Raw genomic sequence first — 12,843 nt, 5'->3', positions numbered from 1 at the left:
AGGTTACCGTGCGAAAGCTGACCGCAAGGCTTCATGCTGCCTCCTTTTTTTTTCCTCACTGCCATTCTGCCACTGAAGAAAAGGCTCGAAAGTGAGCGACCTCGCTCGCAGCGTCCGAAGTCTGCGTGCGGTGCTCGCCGATCAGGGATATCTTAGTCGCGAGTAAACTGGAGCGGGGCACGCACGAGCGCGCGCCCCTCTCACGCTTTAGAAGGCCTTTTTTAACTTTTTTCGCTTCGTATGCGCCATATTTTTACCGCGACCGTGTCTGAAGTGTTCTTTGTAAAAGTAGGAGGCTTTGAAAAATGTTCGCTATATGTGGACGCAGCTTCAATGTTTAGCATTGGAAAATCGTAAGTGCACCCAAATGTGGTCGTTATAACCGATAGATCGTTATACGTGGGATCGTTATAAGTGGGTTCGACTGTATAAACGTAAGCCGATATAAGACTGATAGTAATGCTGAAGATGAGTAGATAGGACCAACTACAGGTCGACAATAAAAGGTGGAGCTCACTCACTCACTCAATAAATATATTTTGCACTTAGGGCTCATTCGGACTTGTACTTGCATATATTTTCCTCAACTGGACTCACTCGGGCTAACTAAAATTTTCCTCAACCAGACTCGCTTGGATTCAAACTCTCCAAAATATTCCTCAAACTCACTCGGACTTTCGGACCGATCTGAGTCTGAGTGAGTCGACTCATGAGTGAGTTTGCTGACCTATGCCTGCAACACATGAGACCATGGTCTTAAGGAAACAAGTAATTTTCAGAGCTGTAGAACCGTATTCTGTGTGCTGTAAGATAGAGAAATGGCTGCTATAATGTAGTGCAGATAATCTTTAAAATAGTAGTAAACTTTGTTTCTAGTTTAAACCCAAGTTGCTATGTGGTGTTACCAGAGTATTTCACCTCGTGGATCAATTGCTGCAAAAATTTTTCGAATCGAGTATGAACGGAGTTACAGGGGTTTGTTGTACACTTTAAGTGCTTTCTCCTTCCATTCTAATGGGCATGCTGAAAGCTACGCAAGAGGGGGATGACAGATGGGCAAAAAACTACACAAGTGCGTGCGATTACCCTGGGCACTTCCTTTTTTTTTTTTCTTTGAACGCATCTGCTCACATTAGCCATAATCGCAAGTGCACTAGAGTAATTCTCTATTGTGTAATTCTAGCACTACCGAGTGCAGCGCTGGTGCATGGTGGCACCTCGCGGCAGCCACGGTGACTATGCAGCACACACAAATGCTCAAAGTGGCCAGCGGCCATGTCCCTCCGATTATGTCGTAGTCGGGCCAGTCTATGGCACAATTTGTCGAGAGAAGAGCGGGCGAATTCTCGCTAACCTTTAAACATAATTGTATATTCCCTACCACATGCTGCGCTATAATGCTTTGCTTGCAGGAGCCTCAACTGTTCACAGGAGCCTCGAGTGCCAATGGGCAGCATTTTCTGACCACGTTCAAAAAGCATTGCAGGGCCCCTTAAATGGTGGTCATCTGTGTACAGTTCTTCTCAAGAGGAGCTGAAGCCACTAGAGTTGCTACACTGATCAATTGGTTCTTTACTAGTCTTCTGTAGCATGCCTGGTACCTCAAAACTCGGTACAGAGAGATGTGCGTTGGTCTCATAGAAACTCTATGGGCCTCAGTTTCGTGGCACACCTATGCCCAGGCTGAACACTAGCAGGAGGGCCAGCCCAGCATGACGAACTTTCTGTTCGCTGCCCGAGCTCCACCCGATCAGTGGCAAATCAACATGCCTGTCTCTGGCTGTGTGTAGTACAACACATCGCAACATATAATAACTAAATTATTAAGGCAAATGAATATGCTAGCTCTACTCCTTGATCTGCTTGTTAATAACTAGCTTAGAAGGCCAGAGTTGTGTGCTGCAAGTCCATTACTATTGTTGTGAAGGAAAAAAAAATATCGCCAAGAGATAGAACTTGTCTAAAGGCATATTTACATCGTTTTTTTGCGCTGTAGTTTATAATGATTCTCTTGCAGTCTGGCTATCTTGTCTTGAACACTGCCCATTGCCATCACAAGTACTGTAGAGACAAATAGACACTCCACTGGTACCAGGCAGCTGGCCTGCTCATCTTGCATTTGCAGTTACCTGTAACCTTGAAGGGACGCTAAAGAGAAAAACGATTTTTTCGTGTTGGTAAATCACTTTTTCATGATACCAAAAGCACCACTCTTGCTGTGAGAACAAGCATGGCAAGCGAGAAGACACGCAAAAAGAAAATGTGGGCGGTGACGCCACCTTGAAGCTCCCACACCAGTTGTCGTGACGTCATAGATTTTGATGGCGTCGACTAGGGCCTACGTAGGTCCTAATCAGTAAAAATGAAGCACACTGTCTTCCGAGGGAGCCCGAGACTAGACATACGAAGTTTCAGGAGATTTTGTTGAGCCAATGTGGCCAAAATACGAAAAAACACTTTGAAATCCGTGCAGTGTCATTTGGCGATTTTGGCAGGAAATTTAAGATTGAAACACTTAGCCGATTTCCTCGTCTATTATTAAACATATGGTGAGGAAATTAACAACACTAGAATTTTCAGAGTATGATTTATCAGTCTAAACTAATGTATTGTTTCACTTCAGTCTCTCTTTAAAACCTGTAACTTTAAAGCAGGCAGCATGCCTGTTCTGCATATACAGTCACCTGCTATGTCACATTGCTGGCACCTACCCATTACCCTCCACATCCATGCTGTCTATTCCAATTCGCTATTGAAACTGGAACAAACAACCTTGCGTGGCATAGGAGAATTGTCCAGCAAGCGATACAAAACACCTTAAAAGAAACAAACCTGCAAGCTTCATAAGGAAAAGCAGATGCCACAATACGAAGCTGTACACTTGTTTAGTGAACCTTTACGATTGTGACTCGGGGGTTTCTATACATATTATGCACTTCGTACGGATATGAGCAATTCTTTTAGCTGTGCACTGGCGCAAGATAGGCATGTAAACCTGTGGATAATCTTTCTTCTGGAAGTAAAAAAACTAGCATAATCCGGCCCCAATCGCATTGTCTTCTCATTCGCTTGTCACACTTTGCAACTGTACTGCAAGTACGGTTGCAAAGCACCCACTGTGCCATATTTCATCAGTTTGTGGATTAGCGAAGTACCCTCTAGGTGTCTGCGAGGCAAAGCATGCACTTTACACAGATCCACACTTTGTTGATTCTGTGGCTGATGATGATAATTAGTTAGGTCGAAGTGCTTTGTAATCGGTCGGCCACCCACTTGTTACACATTTCACATGGTGTGACATATGGAGCTATTATTCTATGCTTCTGCCACACAAAATTGTATTTTTTAGCGCAACTCCTGCCAGGTAGAGCACATGACTGCCCAGAAGGCCCGAGTTTGATTATGGCTTGGACCCCCGATTTTTATCATGTGCATCAATCGCGTTTTTTCACTCACAACCAACGTCACCGACACTGGAATTTCTGCAACACATGCTCATTAATACTATCGCGTTAATACTAGCAAAAATAGTGAGCCGCAATTGGGCTCCAATGTTCAATCGACACACATGATGAAGTATGCCTGTCAGCTCGAGCATGGATCAAGCCCCGACAAGTTGCCTGGGCACTTAACGGTGCATCTGTTGCGTGTGCGATGAATTTTGTCATTCAGAGCTTTCTGGTGGTCTTGTTCTTTTCTCCTGAAATGCTTTGTAGTACTAGTAGTATAATAGACTTTCATTTCAGCCATATTCAGAGGCCGAGCATTTCCACCGCATGCGCAACCAGTAGACACTATCATAAGAGCCGGATTGCTGAGCAGTTGGGCAGTAGAAAAGGCAGTGTGACAAGTCTGCATATGTAGAGGGGCAATTGTACGTTCGGTTCATCATTGGAGATGAAATGCTGCCACTGGCCAGTTCACGAGACAAGCGCCTTGTGCATTTCAATGCATGGTGGAATTTCATAAGTCATTTAGCATTGTCACACAACGTCCAGGGTAAAATCTTCAAAATGGGAGAAACCAATGAAGAATCAGAAAACAAGGGCAAAGAAAATGCAACGCATCCTTTATTGAAGCACCAGGTGCAAGACATCAAAAACCATACTTTGCTTGAGTCTGGCGCTTAGTCATACGATTTTGTGCCCAGGTGTTTTTCAACTCCTGTTCTCGTGCCTTGGCCTAGGGGGGGAAAAAAGAGGTGCTTTGTGAAACATCCGCAGTGATATGCGACACTCAAAAGCAATGAAGTTGTTACATACGTTATTGAAACATCAATTTCGTTTACAACTGCGCCTGCTCTTTATTGCCTCAGAAGTAAAGGGCTCTCCGCCCTGTAAGTTTCAGGTGTTCACAAATTAACAGCACCATGTCGTGCCAGTAGAATATTCATTAAGTCTAGCGTGGCTATGACTGTGTTACTGCCTGTCAATGCAGTGGAACAGGTGTAAAGCATGCACACAATGTGCCAAAATCAGAGGAAAAATAAGCTATGATGTTGTGCCATTGCAATTTCAGTAATCAAGACAGTTTTAACATCACAGAGCTATCCTACAAACTGGAGAAAGCATTACTGAGGAAACAGTTTCTATTGGCAAAGCATCTGTGTAAGAGCACATGCTTAGGCACGATGGTACATAATCCATAGCAACATTTTTAGCACGCTGAAGTACACAGGACAAACGGCACTTGTACACAGCACTGCACTCATGTGCCTTCTGTCCTGTGTACTTCAGTGCACTAGAAAGTTAATATACTCATATGTAGGAACCACACAGGACACTCATCAGGTTTTCGCTACGATATTGCTTTGGTAAATTGCATTTGTTTTTTTTGTCAGTATATTATAGAAGAAATAGACGCTGAAAAGGGCCAAGAGCTAAAATGCCATATTTGGCTGCCACATTGCCTTGTGTCATAGTCCTTCTGCAGCAACAACAAAATAACAGTAACAATTCACTCATAAAAGCCATAGTGACATCACTTGCTCTTAGAGGTCATTCCTCATTCTGCCTTAAGGTGGCAGTAGTATCACTACTTAAAGGCAGGTCATGGCACGACCAGCCGGAAAATGCGCTTTTTTTTCATTAGGCAATGACAATCGCAAGCGATTTTGTAAAATTCTGATTTAAACAAGACTCAGATATGCACTATAAAAACAAATGTCAAATGCCACCACTGTGAAGCATGAGTCTGAACCAATTTCAACCAGGGGAATCATCTAATATCCTAGCTAGGTGCCACCTACCAACTTCTTTTATACAAAATGGCATGCGTGCATCTCAACTGAGTAGTAATGGAAGTTGTTCTGCATCACAGATCTGAATAATGAACAGCTTCCTACAACGAGAGCACTCACTTGCTGCGCCAAGTAGGTGATCTGGTGCTTGCGACGATGCTGTTGGCTCGTGTTGAAGTCACTCGTGTTGCTGTGGCTCGAGTATGTGGGCTGTTCAGTGAGGCCCCGAATGAGGATCTGAGTCTTGTCAATCTGGTTGTCCGCGCACACGTCAATGATGTTGATCTCCTCCTGACGCTTGCCACGCAGTCTCACCAACTGCAACAAGGCAAAAGCGTCAGTCAGGGCGGTCCGACTCTCACTGCTGCTGTTCCATTAGCTGCAAGGCTTAGCAACTCGTACTTCATATTAACCACACATTTTCCGCATTTTCATTGGCCTTTTACTGAATAAGCATGAAGTTGTTAGCAATATGAATGCAGCAACAATTTAAAAAAAAGTCACAGCTTTAACACAGCCTTATCTACAGCCTGTTTTACCAATACATATATGGCAGTATGGCCTTGTATGAATCAACATAATATTTGTGCACAATGCACGTTCACAGGCTGTATGTTGTCTTCTCTCAAATGAGCACTGCATGCAAAATGCCATTTCAGAATTTTCAAGCATGAGCCTGAAGTATGTAAAGAGGCAGCTCGTATGGGTTTTGAAGTTGACATTGTTCTGATGTTAACTTTAACAGAGCGTCCTGTAAAATAGACATTGGAGGGAAATCACCATGCACACAGAAAATATCCCGAGCAATTTTTGATACATGGAAATGAGTTTCGTAGTTCCCCCAGTTCCTGCGCCATTACCTTTGATATTTAAGTGTCTTTTTGAGTACGTAAGATCTGACGAACTGCACAACGTGCCAGTTAGTGTCTCCACGTACGGATGCATTGAATGAAAAACATCAAGATCAACCAACCTGCTTTAATGGACCTTTTCTGAAGGCCACAAATATTTCCACTATACAGAATGTGCAGCACCAAATTATGTTATGCATCTGAATATTTCAAAACTACATACCGGATTATGAGAGATGCTGCAGTGGAAGACCCTGGAGTAATTTTGACCACCTGAAGTTCCTTAGAAAGTCTGTTGGTTTTCATTAAGGTTGTGTCTAACAAAGAAAACGAACCCTTGAGAAATTGCCATTCTTTCGTTCCTTCATAGCGAGGGTTTCATTCTGGCAGACTTGTGCCTTCATGTAGTATGTGAGGGTTTATTGGTCAGCTGCCAGCTCTTAAAAGCATCACAAGCCACATGATGTCAGCTGGCAAAAAGAGTGTTCCACACTCGTCATGGTTACGAGTGGCACTGGCTAACACTCCCTGGTTTATATTCACAGAAATACCCGATAAAATGGATGGGAGGACAACTGCTGCTGTACCTCAATTGGTAGAGTGTCGGACGCATTATCTGAGGGTTGTAGGTTCAGTCCCTACCGGTGGCACGTTCTCTTGTCGTCCGCTTTACTTTCTTACATTTATGCCATAATTACTACACTACATTTAAAAAGGCTACAAATAACGTCCCCTATCTTGCCTCCATTGTCTGTTAATTTTCATTAAGAGTGCACCTGACACACTTTACCTAGGCGTTTTTGCACATCGCAGACCTTATAAATTCATTTGGGAATCCAACCTGCAAGCTAGAGTTCAGCAACAGAACATCACAGGCATTGAGCCACCATGGTGAGTGCACAGAGCTGATTTCTGCTCACATGAGTTGGTATCACATGGATGCCATCTGTTTAACGAGTTGGTACCACATAGATACCAACTCATTAAAAAAAACGATGTAATGGCTAAAACTCACAGCTCCATCGTCAAGCTCAACGTCATAGACAGACGTCCCTGGCTCGTCAGGTTCCGCATAGACGATCTTTCCCTTACGACTTGGCGCAGGCGCTTGCACGTCAGGGCCAGGCTCAACATTGACACTTGGCTGTGGTTCTGGCTCGGGCTCGCCATACGAAGAGCTCACGAGTGACCCAGCAGGGGCAGCGGGTGATACACTGGCAGCAGCCTGAAGCTCAGCGTCAATGTTCACATTCGGCAACGGCGGCTCACTGAACGTGAAAAAGTTCGGTGCATCTTCGGTAGAATCTGCGTCGTCGCCGTCGTCTTGCTCCCACGGGTATGACGTAGTCGGCTGCGGTGCCGCCGGTGCCCTAGGCTTCGGCACTGGCTGTTTCGGAGCTGTTTTGCGAGGAGGTGGCGGCCTCGCCACTACCTGTGGCGTCAGCTGCTTTGTTGTTAGGGAGCCGTGTTTCGGTGCTGGCAACATGCCTATGAGACCAGAGCCAGTCTGTAAAAAAAGATAATAATAAGGATGCAGAATATGTTTTTACTGTGCTCAGTTAATGTGTTAAGGCACACCATAACATCAGCCAGGTCGCTCTTTCATAGGATTTCCATGCAAACTTTTCCTGCCATGCACATTTCACCGAAACAAGCATGCAGCAGTGAATAACGAATTACCTGGGCAGGTCGGAACTTCTTTTTCTTGTTTTCCTCCTCCTCCTCTTCTTCATCGTCAAACTGTGAACAGATAGGAGTTAAATACTGAGCCCACAGTGCAAAAAGTACAAGTGAAGACTGTTAGCAATAGTCTGTGAGGCCATAATGTCATTATTACTAATGAAAACTTTCTTTAAACAAAAATCAGTTAGAAAGAAATGTTAACATTGTGCACAGTAGACAACGCTTGCAATGAAGTTGCTGCATTTGGTACTTTGCATACTCCCAACTATTACTTACGAGCTGCATTAAAAAAGAAAAAAGGTCATAGTGCATGTCACAGTGAACAGAGTACCAATACATAGACCCTCATAGTGACATAGTTGCCTTATTTAAAGCTTGTCATGGTTCTGACTGGAGTACACTTTAAGAAAAAGTGACAATGCAAGGAAAGCATGTGGGATAGGTGATGATCATTATCTTTTATTCTTTTTTACTCAGCAACTATAACTCAGTTACATTTTTATCTACTCAAATTACATGCAACCAGTTACTTTACTTGCAAGACAAGTTTTTAACAGGAGCTGCAGCTTTTAGCAGCTCCTGCTGTGTTGTTTGGCTCAAACAGCAATAGCACACCTGTAGCTATTGAACGCAGCAACATCATGGATGTGCATGTTTCTAGAAGCATACCTGAGCATCCTGCTGTTTTTTGTCTCACCTCAAGGGCAGGTTGCTCAGCCTGTTTTGTCGGCACCATATTCATAATCTCTTTATGGTTTCGCTTTTTCACCTTCATTCAACAGTTCCTAAATATTGTTCTACAACTTCACCATCTGTGTCATGGCGTTTGCGTCATAAGTAAATGTTTGTTGCATTATTGAAGGACATGATGCCAAGACTACATTCATGCAACACCACATGCTACATAAATGGGGCTGCATACTTAAGAGAAACCAATACAAGGTGCGATGCAGCTGAAACTACTCTTTTGTCTCTCTTTTTTACAACCACCTCATGCATATGAGTGAAGTTTATTTACATCTCAAAGTCCTGCTCGAGTGGCGTATTAGTTAAAAGACTGCTTTTGGGCACCAGGTCCCTGGTATGATATGTGCCATCACCAAACTGCAGGTCTTTATTAAATGCGAGCCATTCAGTTTGACACAAGACGATGTCATAAACAACTTTTCTGATGTGAGTAGGCAAAAGAAGTTCTTGACACATAGTCACATAAATATAACACGTTACTTTATAGTAAATCATCAGTTCCTTACGCGAGTCGGTAATTGGTAACAGCAGTAAACTACATCTTTGACTGAAGTGATTGTAATCCGTGTTTTTAGTCTTTTCTATAACGTGAACAAGTCTTGTAATGGTAAATGTACACATTCAAAGACCATACATAAGAATGACAGTGATTTAGCCAATGCAAAAAAACGTGACTTTCGAGGCACGCATTACATACTGCCTGGTCTAACAGTGTTTCGGTCGACGTGCCCCATCAACTACTCCTGCAATAACTCTTGGCACAGCTCGGTGTCTAACAGGTCTACAGTATCGTCTCTTCTACGATTGTCACTGAACTCCAGAAGCATGACGACGGAGAAGGAGTTGCATAACAGCTTCAATTCAGTTACGAAGTCAACCTTAGCAACATGCCGCAGAGCATGTTGCTAAGCATAACCGCTAGAGCACTTCGAAATTGCATAAGATACTCAAAACAAGGTAAAAGTGGACCCATGTCGCGTGTATTTAGCGCCCCTATGCTGATTTCCCACGTTTTCCAGCTCAATGGCTGGTACACCGGAACCTACAAATCAAATTAATCAGTGAAAGTACCTGGTTTAAAGAAGGAATGAGGATCTGTGCTCGCTTAGACTTTGTAGACTTATTCGCCCGTTTCACGACTACGTCTTGCAACGACGGATCGTGCAGTGTTGCTGCGCTGTGTTTAGGAGGAGGTAACCTCGAAAACAACTTTTGCGGATTTGCAGGGTCTCCGGTGTTTGTAAGGGCACTATGTTGTTGTTCAGGTGCTGCTCTTTCGCCATCTTCAAGTTCCTCATCTCCTTCAGTCACGGAATCGCGCTCATCCTCGGCGATCTTTTCAGCAAGCTCCTCGTCCACTTGTCTGGCAGAATCTTGCACATTACCAGTAACTTTTTCGGAGCCAGCGTCCTCGCTACTATCGTCTTCAGAGTCATCGCTGTCGGCGTACGCAACAAGAGACATCTCAACAAATTTTCCGTCTCTAGCGTAGTTCACGATCAAGCAACAAAATGGACGCTATCAAGGCATGGTGTTCACATATGCCGTTAAGCTACCGGCGCACACGCAGTGGTTTTCATGCGTTATTAAAAACGGTCGCTCGACTCGTCACACGTAAAACAACCGCCAGTACGCCACCGTTGCGAGTGAACGGCGCCATATTAGAAGTTGATGGTTATCATGGAGAAACGAGTTGGCTTGACCAACGCCTCGTTGGCTTGACTCACTTCATCTATCTATGTTGCTAGTTTCAGTTTCTGTATGATTTTGTAGGTTTGCGTAACAATGGTGTAGCATGCAAGTAAAAGCGAGCAAAATTTTGCTACTAAAATGTTTAGCGAGACAATTTGTTAAATTAAAAGTAGCATACGTTTACTGTATTGATGTTTCGTAAGGCAGACCTTTACAACATTATTTTAGTTTCGTTTTGTTTTCTTTCTTTTGCGACGTGTGCTGCCAGCTGCCGGCATCCAAGAGAAGTAGCCAAAATCGGATGAAAATTCGCGCAAAACACACGCTTCGGCTCGTGCCTCCAGAACCGCCATGTCGAACTGTGTGGGCTTTTCTCTCGCCGAGTGGTTGAATTACTCGCGCTGGCCGTTTTTACATTGACGTGCGCGCGAGCTGGATCCGCGAACCGCGGCGACGAGTGGTGGTGTCACCTGAAGGCGACGCTCATCAGGTCCGGCGACGGCGGCTGGCGTTTGCCCTTTCGCCTGATTATTCCCATCGGAGCGACCACCGCACCGTGTTTCCTTGGCAACTCTGCGCCAGCACTCGCAACGCTCACAACAGGTAGGATATCGCACTGCTACACTGATACACAGCTCGTTTGGCGCGTGGTAAATCTTTACGGGCCACGGAGTGCCCGCAAGCACTGTCACGGATCGCCGATCGGGTGCCGGCGCCGAGCAGCGCTGGCGCATAGCGTACTCCGTGCAACCGGCCCGAGCTGCTCCGGCCGCAGCAAGTGGAAGCGGCTGCGATCGGCGTGCCGGCATTTCTGTTGGGTACAGGCGATTCGAGAGAGGTGCTGACACTTGTTGGGGGGCCACCCCGCCGCACAACTCACGGACGGGTCGAACGGGCCTGTGTTCCAGGGCCGTGTAAACAGACACGGGGTCTCTCTCCACATCGATCGCATCGAAGCTCGCCCTGCGCAGGAAAAACCGCGGCCTGCCTGACGTATATATATATATATAATACTGCCCGACTATCTGAGCGGCAGGAAGAAGCATTGCGAGCACTGGAAGCGCGCCAGATGATCGCGCCGGCATTTTCTCGTGAGTAGAATACGCCGCCCCGCCCATCCGTTTAAGCGAATGAATTGATTTTTTATTTATAGATGGCCGCATTGTTTTAATGAAATGTCCGACGTGACCCAAATCGTAAGACCCGCGCTTCTCGAGCAATTGCTGCGCCAGCGGCAGTCATCGTTCGTGGGCCGCCGCCACTGCTGCTGTCGTCGACGGTGCGTGGGATTAAGCGGATCCCTCCTATCCGCGAGACACACATTCGTGAGTACTGATATACACTGCGTTTACGAGCACTATTAGCGCGGTCGCCCGGTTTCCTCAAAAGATGACTCGAACTCTCAAAACTGACGCTATGCGTAATGTATCATAGTTTCGTACTTCGCCTTGAATTCACGCAATCGTGCTCGAGGAAAAACAACCGCCGTGGCCGCAAGGCCGTGGCACTTGCCGCCTAGGCTCGCCTTCGACGCGTTGACCGCCCCTTTTTTTCCTCGTTACTTTTATCCCACGCTCTCCGACATTCGCGCAGATGTTGGCCGCTTGTTTTGTTTGCGACACCTTGCACTTTCCGGCACGTGCCCGGACACTTGTACCGCCATCCGTGCCTCGTGCGGTGAAGAGATACAAAATGGGCGTGTTCGTCCCAAGGAAGCAACGCCGTTCCGAAGTAGAATGTGTGCGAAATCTATCGACACGCGGCCTACTACTCTACCGTGTGACACGTCGCAGCTGCCCCGATTAGCAGCGACAATGAGATAATAACCACCCTTGTTATAGCTTGTGTCTGTGTGAGACAGGCTCGAATATAGCTGCATCCCGGGCATCGTACCGTTGCTGCTTCCAGTTGCGCAACGCGGTTTCTTCTCCGCGTCATGTTGCTCGCCCGTTTAGTCATCGGCCGCTTACGTGTTCAAAGCGCGCGCTTTCTTAAAATGCGCTATGTGTTTAGGCCCTTCGGGTAAGAATTAAATCACATTCGCAACTACATTTACAAGCGCGCCGTTGCTGTTTGAACGATACGTGGGTATTCGTTCCTATTTGGCGTCCTCAACAGGACGGCCAAAGATGGAAGAACTACTGTATCCTTCCCCAAGGGGAACATACTCTAGGAACAACCTCGTACAGGCCTCTTGCGATCAGGGTCGATGTGCACCATCACGATTCGCTCTACTGCTGGCTCAAATTATGGATGGGAGTCAATCGCGATTGATGGAATTCGGTCCTGATCAAAGGCTGATGTGAATACGCAGCGCTATCAGGGCATGCAAAATCATTCATCAGCCTCTACATGTTGTCTTCAGTTTTCTGTTGTCACTAGAATAAGGCATGGCATGGCAAGAACTTTATTATGGTCCAGAGAAACTACGGCCCGATGGCAAAGCCCCCAGGCCAAGTCGGTGGCTCCGCCCACGTAGGCACCGGTAGGCCAAAGGCTTTCCCGATGGCGTGAGCTCTCCGGACGGCCAGGAGTTGATCTTGGAGGACTTCACTGGTTATATGCCGACTCCAGTCCTCCTCACTGTTGAGATCCGAGGCCCTTTGGTTGGGCGATCCTGTTTTTCAGACG

The 12,843-nt window shown here is 45.8% G+C and overlaps 2 protein-coding genes across 6 annotated transcripts in view; one reads left to right on the top strand and one right to left on the bottom strand.

Moving 5' to 3' along the window:
- Window positions 1-4,050: 4,050 nt before the first annotated feature.
- LOC119387576 (proline-rich protein PRCC) lies at window positions 4,051-10,187 on the bottom strand. Its single transcript, XM_037655007.2, has 5 exons — window positions 9,592-10,187; window positions 7,771-7,830; window positions 7,106-7,597; window positions 5,360-5,557; window positions 4,051-4,182 (listed from the first exon to the last, which is right to left on the bottom strand). The coding sequence occupies exons 1-5, from the start codon at window positions 9,982-9,984 to the stop codon at window positions 4,096-4,098; spliced, it is 1,230 nt and encodes a 409-aa protein (XP_037510935.1). The 5' UTR covers window positions 9,985-10,187; the 3' UTR covers window positions 4,051-4,095.
- A 323-nt stretch (window positions 10,188-10,510) lies between these two features.
- The window catches only part of LOC119387573 (phospholipid-transporting ATPase ID), a 148,863-nt gene continuing 146,530 nt past the window's right edge, over window positions 10,511-12,843 (top strand). For all 5 annotated transcript variants that reach the window (XR_007415432.1, XM_049413548.1, XM_049413550.1 and 2 more), the window contains exon 1: window positions 10,511-10,815. The gene's annotated coding sequence lies outside the window, so the exon portion shown is untranslated. The remainder of the gene's footprint in view (window positions 10,816-12,843) is intronic.

This window comes from Rhipicephalus sanguineus, chromosome 3 (assembly GCF_013339695.2).
Source record: "Rhipicephalus sanguineus isolate Rsan-2018 chromosome 3, BIME_Rsan_1.4, whole genome shotgun sequence".
Classification (NCBI taxonomy): Eukaryota; Metazoa; Arthropoda; class Arachnida; order Ixodida; family Ixodidae; genus Rhipicephalus; species Rhipicephalus sanguineus.
This window is presented reverse-complemented; position numbering and strand designations above follow the sequence as displayed.